The sequence below is a fragment of the Conger conger genome, chromosome 6 (genome assembly GCF_963514075.1).
Source record: "Conger conger chromosome 6, fConCon1.1, whole genome shotgun sequence".
NCBI lineage: Eukaryota > Metazoa > Chordata > Actinopteri > Anguilliformes > Congridae > Conger > Conger conger.
The window spans coordinates 28,095,574-28,116,009 of NC_083765.1; the positions used below are offsets into that span (position 1 = coordinate 28,095,574).

The 20,436-nt window shown below is 39.9% G+C and overlaps 1 protein-coding gene across 3 annotated transcripts in view; it reads left to right on the plus strand.

Annotated features, from left to right (window-relative positions):
- Positions 1 to 19,735, plus strand: part of vegfc (vascular endothelial growth factor c) — a 33,562-nt gene extending 13,827 nt beyond the window's left edge. For 2 of the 3 annotated variants that reach the window (XM_061244923.1, XM_061244925.1), the window contains exons 2-7: positions 2,172 to 2,385; positions 2,724 to 2,914; positions 4,895 to 5,034; positions 15,121 to 15,230; positions 18,480 to 18,801; positions 19,238 to 19,735. In XM_061244923.1, coding sequence (XP_061100907.1) covers positions 2,172 to 2,385; positions 2,724 to 2,914; positions 4,895 to 5,034; positions 15,121 to 15,230; positions 18,480 to 18,801; positions 19,238 to 19,346 — 1,086 coding nt within the window. In that variant the 3' untranslated portion in view covers positions 19,347 to 19,735. Of the gene's footprint in view, positions 1 to 1,785; positions 1,935 to 2,171; positions 2,386 to 2,723; positions 2,915 to 4,894; positions 5,035 to 15,120; positions 15,231 to 18,479; positions 18,802 to 19,237 lie in introns of those variants that run through there. The other variant, XM_061244924.1, reaches the window with a different exon arrangement.
- The last annotated feature ends 701 nt before the right edge of the window (positions 19,736 to 20,436 follow it).

The window sequence follows — 20,436 nt, forward strand, 5'->3', positions numbered from 1 at the left end:
GTATGCCATAACAAAGTTCCAATAAGACATATTTAATTCTTGACTTGCCTTCTTTCAGGATATGATAATATGATAATACTTTACTTTATTTCATTTGTAATGAATAATTCAATTTTTTTGTATTTTTCCATAGGCAGGTTGAGTAAAGCGATTAGTGACATAATAGTACCTGACGTTTTGCCACGGCTGCAGATCGCTGACTAGGTGCCGAGGCACTCGCGTTAGAGTATTATGTCTGAATTAATTTTCTGGATGCTAAAAATGCTTCGCAGATGTCAGCTGAGGAATCTGTGATGATTTAAGCCAGTGTGGGTTAGTTATCTCTTCACTGTAACCACCTCATCTGTCTCTTAAAGTACTATAGATATGACAGAGTTGCTCTCTCTCTCTCTCTCTCTCTCTCTCCCATACAAGCGACTGTACTCAAGGGCCTTTTGCATGTGGAAAACCTTTTAGCACACGCACAAATAATAACACAACCATTGATTGGTACTAAACAAATACCATGACCTTGGTCATTGATCATTGATTATGTTATTGATTTTTGTGCTCTAAAAGGCTAAGTGTCTCTCCTTTGGTTCTCTGTCTCTCTTCCTTGCCAATGTTTTAAATCTTCTGATTGGATTCTATAATGATACACATAAATTATACCTCAGATGACTTAAATTCAGACATTGAGCTTATCACGGATAAAAGCACGATCAATTGTCAGGAGACTTATTTGCTGTCATTTCCATAATGCGGCCTGGTTTAATTTTATTGTTAATAGTCTTGGGGGAGCTTTTTAAGTTCTCAGTAATAGTTTTAGGTCTGTCCCATTGTTGAAAGATAGTACACCTGGCAAGAGGACATATGACCCCATTGCCTTTCTCGTGCAGCTTTCCGTTCTGCAGTAAATCAGCGTATCTGCGCAGTGAGTGGTTGGTGGACTGACCCAGCAGGTGTAGAGACTACTGGACTGAGCAGGGCCAGTGACTAAGCGGTGGTATACTGCTCACAGGTCCTCTCTGGGTGTGGCAATGGAAACTTTTGCTTTGGCAAAAAAGTCTCTGTTGTTATGATTCAGAATTTATCAAAATGGTACAGCACATCGTTGCAGTAAGAGCAAGAGGTTCAAATGCATATACACCCCACAGAGAGTTTTTGACAATTCTCATACCATACATTCCCCCTCATCTCTTGGGAACAGTGCCTACACCTCCATATTTTCATTACTCAATTGCTAAATCTTTTCTTTTTTTTGGCTGACTGACAGAGGAATGAATTACTCCCTAAGATTACCTACATGCTCATATATCTATATATATCAAGGTTTGATAAAGACCATTTAGGGCCATTTAACAGCAATATTTTTTGGCCTGAACAGGACTGCCAGGGCAAGGTGAGATTATTTTTGATCTTTAATAATCTTTTATGGTCGAGGAGACCATTCACATGTAATAAACTATGATGGATTGCCTAGATAAACTGGAAGAATCAATTTCGGGGCCTTTTCCCCCCCACTTTTTGACACCTTGGAGAGAGATCCCAGGAGTTTTTATCGGAGGGGGTGATCAGTCATGAAGGTAACTGGGCTTGTTTCCTGGAATTTTCCAGACAAGAGTATCGCTTTTCGTCGGCACCACGACCGACCCCCCATCCCCCGTATGGAGACAGCGCTCTTGTTTTCACACTCACTCCTATCAGAGTCCCATAGGACTGCCGAGTCCAGACTTTGTTTCATGTCAGCTCCCACTCCGGACCAACAGCTCGGCTTACTGAATAAGCATTTTCTTTAATTGGCAGTAGGAGAGGGAGAGCTGGGAGTGAAGAGGACGCAGGAAGCAGTGTAGGCTGCGCGGGGTGTTTTCTCTCCTCACAGTGTCCCCCAAAAGTACCATGTGGATCCAGCCGTGCTTCTGTGCATTCTAGGAACTTCGATGGAAACACGAAAAGTGAACAGCATTCAACTTTATTCAGATTTAATAAATGAAGAAAAGATTTTCTTTCCCTTGTTTTGCACGCCCATAGCATTTGGTAACAAAGCGGAGATCTTGAAAGTGAATGTGTATGAATTTGCCTTTTCTTATCTTAATCTAAAAGACATGCATTTCATAACATATGAAAGTGGACTTTTGAATCTGAAAGTGTGTGTACTGTGAGGCTAATGCAGCATGCTTCTGTTTTCACAGGAACAGCCAGAGGCAGACCTAGAGCAGCAGTTGCGTTCTGCAGCGAGTGTGGATGAGCTGATGAAAATTGTCTACCCAAACTCTTGGACTATGCTGAAGTGTCGTTCAAAGCGGGGGTCGCGATTCGGCAGCAGAGAACGATTTCCTGCTGAGCCACGCTCCGAGGAGCCCCCAGCGTTTGCTGCGGCGTATTTCAACTTTGAGATTTTAAAAAGTATGTCACTTTCTGTCCTTGCAGCTGGTCATTGCATGGGGTTACATATACATGTTAGTAGTTTGTTTTAAGGACAAATACTATTACTACATTTTCTAAAATAAATAAAATAAAATAAATAAATAAAATAAAATAAAAAATATTTTGTCAGCACCTTGGGAGAGCCCATTTAATCTTAGTCGCAAAAACTATTAGCTTTGAATGTACTACTTACCAGGAGTGTACCATTATGTGTTTAGGGGTGTACATAATAACATTTGAATAAATTGCTTATTGTGATTACTGTCATTTTAATGCGTCTCTCCTTCCTGTCTGGTCTCTTGCCGTGCATTCAACAGGTATTGAGTCAGAGTGGAGAAAGACCCTGTGCATGCCTCGGGAAGTGTGTTTAGATGTGGGGAGAGAGTTTGGGGCGGCTACAAACGTCTTCTATAAACCACCCTGCGTGTCTGTCTACAGATGTGGAGGCTGCTGCAACAGCGAGGAGCTTCAGTGCAGAAACATCAGCACCTCCTATATCAGCAAGACGGTGAGTTACACTGCCAACTTTTGACCCCTGTCAAAAAGCTATTAATGACCTCCCTGCAAATGAGAGATGTCCAGTTCTTTCTTCTGAAATCGTAATATATCAGCAATATTTATTGCAAGGCTGAAAGATTATATAACTCTGGCTGGAAGACAAGTCTGGTCTGATGTAATGGTAATGTCTGGATGCTTGCTATGTGTTTTATTGTCACACAGGTCGTCAAGTTTGTCCATCCTCTTCTTTGCGTACTTTAAGTAAGGATGGCCTCAGTTGCACTTTTTGGGAGAAATCAGGTTGAAAATAAATCAGCCAAAATCACACTGTGAAGAGGGGAGAAAGGTGAACAATGTGGACAGACTATTTGCAGATAGACTTGTCTTAATCTCCCACTCATTGCAGGCAAGCATAATCTAGTGTCTCATCTAATGTATGATCTAATATATTCATGATCCTATCGCATACGTAGACACATGACTGGAAGATAATTTGTACTACAATTGCAACTTGACATTGTACTGGTGAGTCTTAGCAAAGTTTCAGCACATTTGTTACTCTACGGGTTTGTCCCCCTTGTCTAAACAAATCAGAAAAGAACCCCAAGACTGGAGCTTCAGAGGTATAATTTGAAGCATATAGGACATAATCTGAATTGTTAATATGAGATCTTGTTTTGAAAGTCTGTATTGCTGTATGTACATATACAATTATTAATAGAGCAGTCTGTCTTTATTATATATTATATGTGTGATTGCAGTCTAGTGATTGTTGCAGGTGATGTCTATGTTCTTCTGATGGAGTACTGCAGTCCTGTCCGGCCAAATGGGCAATTGAGTTTTTTCTCTTTTGATGGAGAATTATAAAACAAAACTGATCCTGTAAAGGGGGAATTCAAACCTGTTCTCAGGTCAGGTGATGACAAGGATATGACTATTCCCAGGCCAGTGATAGTTGGACACAGACAAATGGACTAATGATGTTTTGTCTTTTTGATGGGATAATGGTTTAAAAAAAGATTCTGTGAAGAAGAGAATGTCTTAAGCCTATTTGCAGGTGAATGGATTACTATGAAAACTATTTCCAGGTCAGTAATAGTCGGATGCTGACAAATGGACAAATGAGTTTGTCAATTTTTGATGGGAGAATGATTAAAACAAAAATCTGACTCTGAGGGGGATGTCAGTTTTCAAGTAATTCAAATTTTTAGAAGATGACTTCCCAGGTCAGATGATAGTTGTGAGTGTTCCTTGGTCAGGTTTCAGCACTCCTTATCTGGGGAGATGTGGTGATTGCAATTACTGAGGGGAGTTAAGAGCATGTGTCAAGTGCTTTCAGTCATTGACCCGTTGTACTGCCAAGGTATGCACTATGCGGGACTTTGGTGGTTACAAGCCAACGTGGTGTTTTGGTGCTAACAACTTTGTCAGTAGAGTGAATCAGGAGTTTGCACACAACTTTCTTCATTAGAGAGAAAAAAGAATGAACAAAGCAGAGGTAGTTTGAATAAGGAATTCGGTATTTTCTGACCAACTCCTAAATCTCGATATAAGAATATATCAACATTAAAATGTAATTATACTCCTCTCGTGTCTTTAGCCCCTTTCACACATGGAGCCTTGCAATGTTGGCAGGTTCATTTACCCAGGTTAGGTAGTGGTTTTCCCCAGTGATTTAAATCTTTGGACTGAACTGACAAAAATGATTGGATCAGCAAAGTGATACAACGTGCAGATTCAAGTTCAGAGAATATTGGCTTGGAATTACACAGCCTTCATTCTCAGCCAGTCTTATCAGAGTTTTTAGTTGGTAACCACAGTCACGCTAATGATTGTAAACAACACGCTACAACAAACATTAGGGGAGAAATTTTAATGTCTGTTTGTTTGTAGAGGCCACATGTTTGGGTGATACGCTAGCCGAGTTATTCAACAGGGGAGGGCTCAATTTTCATGTTTTGATGGTCTCTTTTCTTTTTCTTGCTTCCAGCTTTTTGAAATCACCATACCAGTTACACAGGGAACAAAGCCTGTCACTGTCAGTTTTGCCAACCACACCTTGTGCCGGTGCCTATCGAAGCCAGACGTTTACCGGCAGGTGCACTCGATCATAAGACGGGCACTACCAGAGTAAGTGCTTGGAGTTTTGTTTTTTTAAAACCATTATTGCTCATGCTGCTCATTAAAGCATTCACCAAAACCTGTAAGGGAGAATTCACTCTTTCCCTGGAAAGCATTTTAGGCCCTTGAGAGCTGTGCAGATGCATTACTGCAGGAATGTAATGGTGGCATTGCCACACTAGTCTCGAGGGTCATGGGAACATGCCTGACTTTTAGACTGATAATCTGAAGATGTTGTTAGCATGCAAAGTCAGTCAGTTGGTGTTCCAGGTGTAAAGCATTTTCCAGTTGAAATGCAGTCTATAAAAAAAACCTGAGGCTTCAACCCAAGGGAACTGGAATACCCCTGCCTCATTTAACCGTCCGAGAGAGAGAGTGTGAAAGTATTGTGTGGGAAATATCAAGCGTGGGGTTCTGACAATTACAATTTGCAGCCTTTCCAACTGTGCAGTCTCTCAGGGTTCCTATGTATGCGCATGTGTGTGACCATTTATAATCATTGCATTTCTACTACTGCATACAAAGATGCTGTTTTTACTTGTCTCCTCAATGGAATATTCCAGGGATACACAACTAAGAGCTGGAAGACCTGGTGTTTTTCTTGCTGGATTGTTTCAGTATCAGAATGATCTAGTAAAAAGTTAATGTTTTTGGCAAGGATACAAGAGTAGTCTTCAGCTGTGGTTTGTGACTCCATGACTTGATGAAAAAATGTCAGCTCAAATAAATCATTGGCCCGATGAATTACTTGAAGCAGAAGAAAGATGAAATCCAAAAAAGTCCTTGTGCACCCCAGGAGTAGGTTTTTTGTGTTGCTATAGGCAATATAGTAAGAATTCTGATTATCCTCCCAAGAACTACATGTCAATGTCCTGTTGTAAGATACAGTAGTAGAGGAAGGTCCTGCGTGGATTCTTCTTAACTTTCCACATTTTGTTCAATGTGGAGTCACTGCACTGCGGTTGTTAAGGAGCAATGCCTCATTGTGATGTTAAATAGTTTTTTGGACCCAAAAAGCACTATATATTTTATGAGAACACAGATAAAAGAGTGGTGTTTATGTTGTGGCACCAGTTTGCACGGGTTTGGCGCTGCAAGTCCATTTCACGGACAGCATGCGTGTGTGTGCTGAGGTTACGTCACCTCTGTAGCTTGGCCTCAGACACAGCTGAATGCCACATGCGCACTGAGCACCCCATGCAGCTTAGAATAGCATTGTTTATGCTGTTCAGCTAATCAGAACATGGTGGGGAAATAATAACCAGTGTCCCTGACTGGACCGCAGTGAACCTGTGAACACGGGGTGAAGGCCTCCGGTAGATCTCCAGGAACAGGGTAAGAGGATTTGGCAGCCAGACCCAGCAGCCGACTTGGGAAAGCAGAACTTTTCCGTTTTTATTTTAACCTAATTGTCATGAGCCCTACATCAACAGCTATATGGGGCAAGTTCCAAGGACGATGTTATCTGTTCATGACACATTACTACTGTCCTGCACTATTCAATTTCACTTGCGTAAGCTCAAGCTGTTATTCATTATGTTCTGGCTTTTGCATTGGTGGTGCAGGCTAGAATTCACCAGCAGATAGGATAATTAAATTAAACCACGTCTTAAAGTTTCACACCCTTGCCATTTCAGTATGATTGAGCCATAAAAGATGCTGTTTTTGGGTTTAGCTTTTGCGAAAGTTAAAGTGTTTTTCTGCTTTTGGTTCTTGTTTCCCTTTGGGGTGAGATGTTTTGCATATTTGGGCTCGCCTGCATGCCATTTGGAGCCTTCCTAAACCCCTATTTCCCCCCAGCATTCAATTCTAGCTTGGATAGTCGAAATGTTTACTTCACATTGAAAATGGAATGGTTAGGACTTTCTTTCTCCCACCAGATCATGACAGATCGCTAGCATGCTAAAAATGCAAAATAAATGAGTCATTCAATGAAAAACATGAGTTGTAGCACTGTCAATGTCCACATTCTCTGTGCTCTTGATGTGGGTGATGATGTCCCAGTTCTGGTCAGAATGAGTCCAGCCAGACAAGCAATGGCTTTGCTACATGTAAACAAGTTTGCTGCCTGTGCATAGCAGAGGTTTTTTCCATAAAATTCCATGATGCAACACCGAAAGGTCTTTGGTCAAGTGATGGTTAGTAATGTAGAAGTATAGCTCAGTTATATCATGTAGATATATTTGTGTTGTGTTCCAAATCTAAGCATATTTTCCCTTTTTCTCAATTACAGGGCTTTGGTCTTGTCGTGTCTTTCTATTTTGTATTGCTTGTCTTAGGCTCCTTCCTATATAAGGTGATATACTGTCATATCGTGTAACCTTTGGAGGCTCCTTGTTAAGGAAAATCACACTTGGAATTGCTCACCTCAATGTTTTATGCTCTGTTTGAGGTAATGTGAGAATGTGAAGCAGAGATGGATCACGCTAATTTAGTCTCGATTTGTCCTGCAAGCCCTTTTGGGCTCAGCTGCGTATTGGGAGCTGCATTACCTGGAAAGGCTAATTATTAATAATTTAGTATCATGTACTTCGTTCTTCAAGAGTGTATGTCAATGTGATTTGCAATTACAGAAATAAGAGGAAGCATGCTTCTTGGGTTGGGACATAGCCAGGCCTCACGTAAGAAAAAGCAGATGTTCTATTTCAGTTAGAAAATAATATATCTTCTTGTGCCTTGCACAATGATTTCTTGCATTGCATTCAGTGCAAAGGTGGACGGTATACTGCAATATGTAGGAACGTATATCCAAGTTAGACAAGCCCAGACTTTAAGGAAAACCTCTGACCTAATTCCTTCTCTTGAATGATCTTGATCGCAACTGACCCTACTGTGTCACTTGATTAACAACCTTGGTTTGTTGTAGATGTCTTCCCCTTGTTTCCTATTGCAAAGACTGTTCCAAGCTACCCAGGGCATTTGGTCTTGTATGAGCCACCTAATGGTTTGGCCAGCCCTCATCTTGGCCTTTTTGGGAGTGGCCAATAAGATGCTGGCATTTTGCCAAGATATCATAATGGTCCTACCCCATGAGCCAGTGCCCTCACTGCTTCCAGCATACAGCATGACACCACTTTCCTGATCTGCCAAAGACGTGGCTTGTTTTAATTAACACCCGCTTTTGTGAAGAAACAGGGCCTGGCGAAACAGCCGGCATCATTCATTTGCATTTTAGATGGTAGCAGTAACCACAGCAGGCAGGAAACCTGCCGTGAGTAACCCTGGCTAGTTTCCTCCTCGGTTTAACATCATCTTGATTTGTACTCAGAAAGTTTTGAGTGTACAATCTTGCAGTGAATGGCTCGGCAATTCTTGAACAGGTCTGAGGCCAGCAATCAAAGAAAGGAAATCCGCACAAAGTTACAGAGCCAAAGAGTGGTGATAATACCTTACTGTTTGAATTGCTCAACCTAAACACACAGCTGATTAAAATAACACAGTAAAGCTGCATGCAAACCATTCAAACTCACATTTTGGATCATTCAGTCTTATTATGATTCAGTCCATTATGAAAGCCTGGCAGCAGGTTTTGTTGACTCAGAGAGTTGGGGTAATGCATCTCTATCGTAGTGGAATAGAGGGTTGTTATTCCTGGATTGTTATTCCTGAACATGTGATTATCTTGGGGATCTCGATGACATTTTCTTTGAATGTCTGTGGAAGGTTGTATTTTGCCCATGGAAGCTAGTCAAGTCTCATTCCCAATTACATAGCCCCTCCACAGACTAACCACTTCTTAAAAAAACAAATAATAATTATAATAATAATCGCAATAATAACAACACAGCTTCTATCTCTCAGGTAAGTCCAGGCATAATTTGAGCAATTTTGTTCGCTACTGATAGTTTGGTAGACTTGCAGAGCATATTCGTAGTTTGTATAAATTTGGCTTTTTAAGAATATTTATATAAACATAACAGGTAGACTCATTCTTTCGCTCCTTGGAGGAAACATTCCCATTTCTTCAAGTATTCCACAACTGTGAACTTCTGACAGGTTTTTCCTCAGGATAGGTTTACTGAGAGGGGTCTTAACTGGAGACACATTATCAATTAAGTCCCAGTATTTTTTTTCAGGCCACAATTTTCAATCACTATGGTAACAGGATATACCTTTTGACAGCGTTAAAACTCATGGTTGTATCTGTATAACCTATTTTAACATGCCATTACTTTTTTCCTTATTTTGTAACTTGTGGGTGGTAAAATAAGTGTGGAGGGTGTCCAGCGGACCAAGTGCATAATAGTTTTTCATTCCAAAAATGTGGGAAACATTGATATAATGTCCATTGTTTACTCAGAATTTCTCTGGAGGAATTATCATTGTGGTCCGTTTTGTCATTGTATACTTCTACAAAAGTACTTGTACATGAATGCTATTGTCAACATTTTGTATCAGCTCTCTCGAACACGATGTGTTCGAACACCAAGTACAACTGTTTCTGACCAGTATTTGTAACGTAGTTACAGGGAAAATGTGTTACCCACATTCGTACGAAGAAAGAATGTTAGACTTGTATAAAACTACACAGCATTTTTTCGACTGCGTAACGAAACTGTAGCATTTTCAACACACGTGGATTCTGTTGCGCAACTCAACAGTTCTTGAGGTTGACAAAAAATTCCTACATATAGATAGTGCACTTCCTTTGGAGCAGTTCCAATGAATCTCTCGTCTGAGTGAATATTTCTGAGAAAGATTGTGAAAACAACATTTACAACACTACAGAGGGAATTTTCAGTGATTTTATGATCTTCTCAACCTATCAGAGGATAGCTGCAAGAAGAGGGAGTTTGGGACAGAGAGATAGCGGAGGGTGACAGGCGGGGTATTAGTAGTTTGTATAAATTTGGCTTTTTGAGAATATTTATATTCATTTTTACGGAATAATAAAATAAAATCTGATGCTGTATTCCCCAGACTGCACTTGGCAGCTTGCAGCAGAGTGTAGATCTCTGATACAATGACCAAGAAGGCTATGTTAAAATAATCACATTTACATTTAAAAAGCACTCACATCCATGTGTTGTGTAAGTGCAGGGCCATTTGATATAAGTAGAGACAATTCCCCCACTGGTAATGTCCTCATATGCATGGAATTCTTAACTCACATTCCTGTCCGATTCCAAGAAACACATTATATTTTTCAGATTGTTTGTTCAACATACAGTGTGCAGAACTGTAAATCAGCAGATCTCATGAGGTTACCGTGCTATCATGTGGACACCTTGCCAGTCCAAACAGCTACAGCTGTTTTTCATTACGCAAGGTGCAAGTGCACATGTTAGTCATCAGGTAACATGTCTTCCACACACATTGCTGGACATGTCAACGGTACAGGAATGCTGTCTTTTTAGGCCGTGTAGAATATGATAATTGGAAACACATTGACTGCAAAGCTGAAGTTTACCACTGAGCCATTATTGATTTTTTTTTTTTTTGCAGTTAGGATAGGTCAAATCTGTTTCCATTTTTCGAAATTTTCAAAACAAACAACACAAGAACAATTTTGGTTATAATGTTAATTATGGCAATATAAGCTGTGAACGTCTACATTTTTTAATGCACATTTGAAGGGTCTACGTTTGAAACAGAAACTATGAAATTATTCCAGTACAAAACACTTTAGTCCTTATCTTATGCATGTTTCACAAAAAAAAAAAAAAAAAATCCTTTTTGAAGCATCAAAACTCCGAGGCTTTTCCTCTTCCTGGCTTTCCGTTACAATCGTTGCATTGAGAAAGCTTGCAGATCTCTCGAGTGATTTCATTTTTGGAAGGAACCAGGAACCCTCCCCAGCATTGTTAGGGCCAGCTTTTTCCTTCTGCATTCACTCTTTGTAAAATAGCCTTCCTAAACCAAATGCAGTAACTGTGTCGTACATCATCAAAGCTCCACATTTGAAGACATTTAGGATCATAACCCTTCGGAGCAGGCTGCCAAAAAACACAGGGGGAGGGGGTGAGCAGGGTAGGCAAGGTAAGTCCACAGGATGTCTGGGTTTGATAAGTTGGTCTGGGTCATGTGACTCCCCAACAACCCACTCTGGGGGACTGTTAACGATGATGGGGGTAATCTAACCCATGAATTCCGCTGCATGCCTCCGGGTGTGCCTCATACGCTGACACCTGGAGATAGCAGATACTGTCCAACCCTGCAGCAAGGCCTGCTTGAGATTTGATCCGGACCCATTATACCGGTGTTGACACCGGGTAGTAGTGGGTAGGGTGAGGTCATCACTGGTGCTGCCATAAGCCACTTAAATCACACCAGTGGAAACGAGGCCTTCATAAATCATAAACATAACAGGTAGACCCATTCTTTCACTTCTTGGAGGAAACCATTCCCATTTCTTCAAGTGTTCCACAACTGTGAACTTCTGACAGGTTTTTCCTCAGGATAGGTTTACTGAGAGGGGTCTTAACTGGAGACACATTTTCAGGTGGTTCAACAGGGTACCTCAAGATCACGGGCCCTGCTAAATACATTCAGGGGATGGCGGGAAGGTGGGGTGGCAGGGTTAGGGTAAATGCAGATCAACTGAAAATTGAAGCACAGGAATTTCAAAACTTTTCTCCTCAACATTGTCACCACCTGAATCCAAGCTCTTATCCAAAGGTGCATATTATTCTATAGTACTAGCATCAATTAAGTCCCAGTATTTTTTTTCAGGGCGCAATTTTCAATCACTATGGTAACAGGATATACCTTTTGACAGTGTTAAAACTCATGGTTGTATCTGTATAACCTATTTTAACATGCCATTACTTTTTTTCCTTATTTTGTAACTTGTGGGTGGTAAAATAAGTGTGGAGGGTGTCCAGTGGACCAAGTGCATAATAGTTTCTCATTCCAAAAATGTGAGAAACATTGATATAATGTCCATTGTTTACTCAGAATTTCTCTGGAGGAATTATCATTGTTGTCCGTTTTGTCATTGTATACTTCTACAAAAGTACTTGTACATAGGAATGCTATTGTCAACATTTTGTATCGGCTCTCTACAAAGTCCAAGTCCAACTGTTTCTGACCAGTATTTGTAAAGTAGTTACAGGGAAAATGTGTTACCCACATTCGTACGAAGAAAGAATGTTAGACTTGCATAAAACTACACAGCATTTTTTCGACTGCGTAACGAAACTGTAGCATTTTCAACACACGCGGATTCTGTTGTGCAACTCAACAGTTCTTGAGGTTGACAAAAAATGCCTACATATAGATATTGCACTTCCTTTGGAGCAGTGCCAATGAATCTCTCGTCTGAGTGAATATTTCTGAGGAAGATTGTGAAAACAACATTTACAACACTACAGAGGGAATTTTCAGTGATTTTATGATCTTCTCAACCTATCAGAGGATAGCTGCAAGAAGAGGGAGTTTGGGACAGAGAGATAGCGGAGGGTGACAGACGGAGGGAAGTGCAAACACTTTTTAAAAAGTGTTGTATAGTTTAGAATGCAAATTCCAGTATTTTACACTTCATAAGAATATCATTTAGTTTCCATGTGTCCTTTTGGAGTCTCCAAATGTCCTTTTTGGAAAACTGCCTAGACATAGATTAGAATAAACTATGCAGAATGTCCATTTTTGGTGATATTGTCCTCAAATTTGAAAGGGGATTTGTCAAGTGTTGTGACTTGACTCCATTGTGACTTGACTCCATTGTGTTTCTAAGTGCACCAGCCAGAGCTACAATATTCTGTATCGAGTCTAATACAGAAAAGTGTGGAAAAAAAGCTTCCACTTTCACTATGTTTGAGCTTCTGTAGCTTTGTTTTTGGACAACAATCCACGAAGGGTTAACTTTCAGATGAAACCAGGATTATGCCTGTACTCTAGGGGTTCAAGAATAGTAACCATTTTATTTTGGGTATGTCATTTTTAAGTTTGCATCAAGAAAAGGGCCACTACTTAAGGGGTTTTTAGAGATTATTTAAGTAGCTTTCAAATGTATATTAAATTATCTGTTTGCCAGCTTGTGGGTGTTGAATGTAATAAAATTTCATTATTTTTTCAGGCAGCTTCTTAATGCTATTTGGCAACAATTGCTGGGTTGAGAATTAAGCCAAACCATTACAATAACATTCATCCAATTTGTAAACTTAATAGAGCGAACCCCCACAGCCACTGCACTGAAACATCAAGTTAGAGTTGCAATTTGGCAAGGGTCATCAGCAAATCAGTAACATGCAATAGGAGGTTGGATCCAGAATCTGCTCAACCACACCGATGAGAACTACAGTACAACTAAGATGATGAAAAATAAGGCTCTAAGCCTTTAACCAAATCACAAATAAACATAGAATCACAAAAGTCCAAGCCAGAGGTTCCCAGCCAGTGAGGGCCAGAGGAGCTCTGTCGAACAGCATTTATCCTCCTTCCACAGCTGAATCTGCCATCCTAATTATTAACAGACACAAACAGGTGATCTTGACTACTTTCAATATCACATCATTTCCACCCTAATTTGAAACACCTTGTTCTGCCAAGTAGCAGCTCAATGAGATCTTTAGGTGCTGAATGAGGTGTGCTTTGTTAGGGTTGGACCGAAGACCTACAGAAGGGGAGATCTCCAGGAACAGCATTGGGCAGCCAGCCCTGTGTTAGATAGTTTGGGATATCCCAACTATCAAATGCAATTGTTTTCAAGTTCAGGTGTAGCTTGCCACAAAGTTCTCCAAAAGCGCTTGGTTGGAAAGGGTCTTTTTTCAGTTATGATTGCTTCTGGAGGAACAGAAAGAGTCTTTCAGATAGCTTTTTTGTGCATTATCAATCTCCTTACCTCTCATAAAATGCAGTCCTTACTGACAGATATAGCAGGGATAAGCCAGCAGAATGCCTTTGTTTTTGTGCCTTTAATAACTTTCACAGACCATAAAGAAGCCCCACTCTGAAGTAGCCTGAGTGAGGAGATCAGCCTTGAGATGTGGAGAACAGTCAAAAATATTTTTTTCCTTTGCATGACTTCTTTGCATTGTTTGGCACATTGGAGGGCCCCCAATGTAGCTGCTCAAAGAAGAAGAGTCAGGGTTTTGTCTTATGGACTGCCCTTTTCAGTTCAGACCACATGTTGTTGATTCACATAACCATTTTTGTGTGGATTTTGACATATGTCTGGAGTCATTTTCCTGCTGATAATTTGACTATGACTAAGTCCGCTTCCTAGCAGAGACAACCAGATTTTCTGATAAGCTTCCTGGTACTTTGTTGAACTCTTACTGAACTTAAATAATGCTCTCTTACAGTCATAATTCCAATGACATTTGGCAAACTCCAGATGCTTGGTTGTTTGTTGTGCCCAGTAAGGGTATGGCGGTGCCATTTTATAGTTCTTTTAAAGACTTGTTGACCTCAAGATGCAACCAATCTCTGCAAATGTTCAACCATGATCCTTGGGGTTCTTTATTTCCTCCCTCACCATCTTACACACTATCCGTGGTAACAATATGCACTGTCCTCTTTCTGGCAAGTTTGCAGCCATTCCATGTTTTATAGTCCATTCATTATTGTCCTTACAGTGCTCAGAGGTAGGTTTAACTGTTGTATGTTTTTATACCCATTACCAGACTTGTGATGGTCAATTACTATCCGTTTCTTTTGAATTGACAGTTCTTTGGCTTTTCCCATGCTCATGGATGACATCAAAGGAATTTTGCATGTGTGTAACCTCATTTCTATACTCAATTAAACAGGAAGTGATGGAATGACACAACATAATTCCTTTAGACAGAGACTAACAAAATTAAGTAAAATTTTATTGCCAATTCAACTTGGTTTGATTTTATTTACAGTAATTTTTAGGGGTGGCAATACTTTTGTTTTTCAGAAAATATTAGACTACTTAATTTTAAAAAACCCATTGAAACAAGAGAGTGAATGTATTGAAATAAATGTATACAGTTTCCCTATATATTTTAACATAACAGATTATTGTCAGTGTTGTTTATCAAGGGTACAAATCATTCTGGAGCTGACTGTATGATGAAGTTGTGTTTATCTGTTTAGATTTGAAAATGTAAAAAGGTAAATAAGTAGAGATATAAAACATGTTCCCATTGCTGCCATCTCCAAGCTCATTTTTCATTTCCCTTCCAGATGTAACATGACAAATAAAACATGCCCAAAGAATCATGTGTGGAATAATCACATATGCAGATGTGTGCAGCAGCCTGATATTGCAGTGCCATCACAACACTCCAGATCAGGTAAGTGCTACCTAAACCTTCACCTGACAAAACAATATGGTTGCTGTGAAAGTTTGTAGCATACTTAAGTTTGTTTTCCTTAGTTTCCAAATTGTTGTTACTGGATTGAGAGGTCGTAATTGATTTCAATTGGTGCAACTCACACATTGCATTCTGTTTTGATTCAACAAAAGTAATTCAAAAGTAAAAAAGGTTTACACCCAAGTAACATATCGTAGAGGAGAGCAGAAATATAATCAGGCATTCCAAACCGTGAGAATTTTTCTTCTTTGTTAAAAACTGGTTATTCAAAAGAAACCCCCAAAGACGCCTGTTTAAGGGCCAATGAATGCTCCCTAGAGAGGAAGACTGTGGTGGGACTGCACTGAGTCTGGCAGTGCCAGCTATAGTATCATCCCAATCTTGGCCGTACTTCTGAAAGCACTGGATGTGAGCCAGGCTACATTTCATTCTCCCACACGCACACACACACAACTTCCAGATTCCAGTTCTGTTGGCAGGAGTCATTGTGAACTGAAAGAGAGCGGGAGCAGGAGTGTCCCTCCTGATTGAATGAAATAGCAATTTCATCCAAAGCCCTGATAGGGGCCAGTTTTTACAAATGAAAAGAAGACACTGGCACTCATGTGAAAGCAGGGTTGATGAACCTCAGAAAAATCATAGTTGACATGTAAAATCCAAACAGATACTGTATACACTCAATCAGTCCATTTTATTAAATACCTGAGAGACTTGTGTGCATTAGTCTGTGAGTATCAGTATTAGTATCAGTGTCACTATTGGAAAAGGCATGTCTATGCAATGCAATACTGTTGCCTTGTGGATATAGTCGTAATGGTTGCAGTCAATTAAAGGTTAAGGTCGATATACGTGGTGTGCCAATGCAGCGTGATGAGTGTTTATTGAGCAGTCGTCATGGGAAACCTCAGCAATTCAGTACAGTAATGAACATGGGGTTTCATTTTATTTCATTTTATTTTTTTATTCTATTTTTTTTTAAAGTCTATTCAAGAAAAAAGTTTGTTTTCATCAAAATCAGATAACATTAGTGATTTATGCGGATTGTCTCACTTGGCTGGTGATACTCTGAAAAACAACAGCAGTGTGCACATTTTTCACCATCTTAACCTGAAATTGCTTTTAAAAAATACAAACACTGCAATGGCAGGAATCCGTGTTCCACTCTTTTGCCAAATTCCTGTGAAGTTTTATAGCCTGTGGAAAAGACTAACAGAATTAGCTATCAAGTTAAATTATCTGCCAGGATGGAAAGGAAAAACATCTGTTTGCACCACTAGGGGAAAATGTATTGTGAGGAATTCGGAACTGGAATGTTCTATTTCAAAAAGTTTATCATAAAGTCAAACAACTGCAAGCTGATGTGCGAAGAGAGCTGTCCCTTACGTAAGCTCTTGGAGGAAGCCTGAAAGTGCCCGTTAAGTATTCCATACCATCAGGTGCTGAAAAAGCAGCGCTCTTGAGCCCAAGACACAGAGAAAAGCTAACTGCCAGTAACAAACATGCAAAACCCAAGGATAAGGCTTTCCTTGATAAATTAAAATCCAATCATCATGCTTGTCATCATGAAAAGTGCTGCAAACAACCATTCCGGAATCTTATTTCAGTACAAAACGAGATTCCCTCCAAATGCATGAATCCTAAATAATTTGGGAAGATGTTGAAAATCTATTTGAGCTGCATCTTGAGGTCTCTTCTTTGAAAAAAATTTGTGTGAAAGAACAATAAATCTTTTTTCTAGTTAACTATAAATCATTTTTATACATTTTATGACAAATAAGTGGAAATTTAAGAATCCTAACCAGAATCTGTAATATTGAGATACACTTATGCTCCATAAGTGTAAAATATTTTATATGAGCCTCATGTTTAAAGCCAAAAGTTTAATACATTCCATATAATTGTGAATTTATAAAATGGTATATAAGTGAATTTACTTTTACAATAGCTTGTGAATAAATGGAAGAATTAAAAAATTAAATTAGTTGACTTAACATCTCCTCAACCAATCCCATGATTTGTAAGGAATGAGGTGCTAGAAATACTTCTTTATGGCTTTATAGCCCTTTTTTCAGATACACTGATGAGCCAAAACATTATGACCATCATTATGACCACCTCCCAAATATGCGGTCCTCCATGTGCTGCCAAAACAGCTCTGACACCAAAGCATGGAATCTACAGCTCTGAAGGTGCCCTTTGATATCTGGCTCCAAGACATTAGCAGAAGATCATTTTAAGTCCTGTACGTTGCTAGGTGGAGCTGCCATGTTCCAGCACATCCCACAGATGCTCAATCGGGTTAAGAATCTGGAGGCCAGGACAACACCTTGATCCTGTCATGTTCCTCAAACCATTCTTGAATAGTGAGCCTCATTTATCAAACATGGGCTGAACAAAATGGACCCTAAATCCTTTGGAAATGCATTCACACAAATAATGTGGGATTCATCAAAGTTTTCGGATGTCCGTTTTTTTGTGAGATCCAAACGCACTTCACAAGTGTTCTCAGCTGTTCGTATTAATCAGGTAGGCCTGATTCATTAATGCTTAAGTGGAGTTGAACATAAATTCCATAAAACATGTAAACAAAGTTTGCTATGAATAGGGCATACAAGTGCTTAGCTTAGACCTTCATTTCTATGTCTGACCACTCTTTACATTACATTTACATTTATTGCTTTATTAGAAGATCACATGGCGTGAGGGACTTCAGAAATAGTGCATCTTCAAAGACCGAGCCGATTTCTTTGATGAGGCTCACGAGTCGGTTCCGACCATAAACCGTATAAAAATTTATGTAGCCTATATAAGCAAATGTAGGCTAATTAGCAAAGAACTATGTTTAGACATTAGTTTGACACCACAAGCCTTCCATTTATATATCTGAAAACTTGACATGCGCCATTGTTACATGATAATCAATATTATTTGCTTCATCTGTGAGTGGTCATTATGTTTTGGCTCATCGCTGTATATCAATTAAGGCTTCTTCTTTTTGTTGCCAACTACCTCTGACAACTATTTTCATGACTACCTTGGGTACTTGCGGATGTAGAAAATGTAAAGCTTTTGTATTATCATGTTTGTCCTTTGCTGTATTGGTTAATGGCTATCTTAAACCAAACAGCAGCGGAATCAGCCCAAATTACAGATTTTTGAGTACTATATCTATGCTTCTATGCCTCCATTTAGCCATTTAATAATAAGACATGTTTGGCTTGTATCCAGAATCCCTGCAGGATGATATCTGCGGCCCAAACAAAGAGCTGGATGAGGAGACGTGCCAGTGTGTGTGCAGAAGACAGCTACGGGCATCGAGCTGCGGACCCAACCAGGAGATGGACAAACACTCCTGCCAGTGCGTGTGCAAGGAGCCGCCCGTCCCCTGCGGGCCCAATCAGGAGTTCAACAGGGATGCCTGCCAGTGCACCTGCGCCAAGGTGTGCCCCAGGCACCAACCGCTCAACCCCAACAAGTGCATCTGTGAGTGCACCGAGTCGCCCAACAAGTGCTTCCTCAAAGGGAGGAGGTTTCGCCAGGCCACCTGCAGGTAAAACTATTTTATTTCTATAAAGAACATGTAAGATACTATACACACAGTGACCACTTTATCAGTGTATATATATATATATTTTTTCTACTTCTGCTGTTGTAGCCCCACTAACATGTTCACCATGCGTGTTCAGTGCTCTTCAGCATATCACAGTTTCAATGTGTGAGTCACTAGCCCTTTTTCTATTACAAAGTTATTGCGTTACATGCAAATTTGTACCTGTATCGCAATTACTTTTTAATGCTAGTTCCTCTGAACGGTATTCCAATAATATAATGTGGTGGTAGCGCATTAAATTTATGTAGTAATGTACTAATAAAAGCAAAATCAAGGCAGCAACCCATTCCAAAGGATCACCATCTAAAATCTTAAGTGACAGTCCTGTGAATATGGATATAAAAGCTAAAGGTCTCCCTCTTATTGTTCTTTTCAGTTGCTACAGACCACCATGCGAAGTACGGAGGCGAAGGTGCGAAGCTGGATTTTACTTCAGCGAGGAAGTGTGTCGTTGCATACCAACGTACTGGCGAAGGCAGGACTGAAGGTCTGGACGGAGTGTGAACTGGTCAAAGACAGTGAAATGATGGACCAGCATCAAGGTTGGGAACAGCCCAATGGACACAGAATATGTGCGTTATCATGGCAAGTTCTGGGAGCCATTGCAAATATTAAGATGGACCCTGGCATCACGCCACAAACTTTCTGAAGACCTAAATATTGGGGAGAGATGAAAAGGCACAAACCTTTTAATTTTAATGTTTTTTTTATTTTGTTATTCTTATTTGTCAGATAATGATTATATAATTTATTGCCACTAAATGTTTGCAACATTCTTGTTCATAGCAATTTCAATCTTTTCAAGAAAATACACTGTGATCAATATTTTTGTATCATGTGAAGTACCTTTAAAATAAAATATAAAGTTGTATTATATACTGCTAACTTATTTGTAGTCCAGAATGGGATTAGAGATGTGAACACACATCTGCCCTCTTCTTGTACAGGCAGACAATATTTCACAGTAACCCAAAATGGAAAACATGATTTGTTTTACAAAATGCCTGCTTTAATGGAAGGCTCTATGTACTCTTGAATTCACAGAGATTATATTTCTCGACTCGACTTTCTAAACCGGAATATGGAGGTAAATATAGGGGTTAATAAAATGTTTGTAGTTCAGCATGTAACTAATGCATATTCATATTGGACTCAATCATCAAATTCATCTAGTAAATGGAAATGTTGCGCTTAGTCATGGTACTGGCCAGCATGTTTGTACTAGCACTACATTTCCCATGCAGCAAAATACAATTACTCTCACAGGCTGGGATTGGATGGAGTGGGCTGTGATCTGAACATGTGACAGTCAGTGAGTGATGATTAAGGGCCCCCTGAGACTCAGCCAAGGCTCACATATAGCAAGAAGCCAGAGGCACGGCACGCCAAACAATAAGGTGAAACAAGAAAGAGAGAGAACTAAAGATGAGGCAGAGAAGAGTACAGTGATATTCCCAGTGGAGAAACTCTGAAATAGCAGTTAAAGTGAAGGGGTGGAAGTGTGTGGGGACAGGATGGGGGAGTGTGGAGGACAGGAGAGGAGGATCCTGCAGCTGCTATGGAGGCCTAACTGGG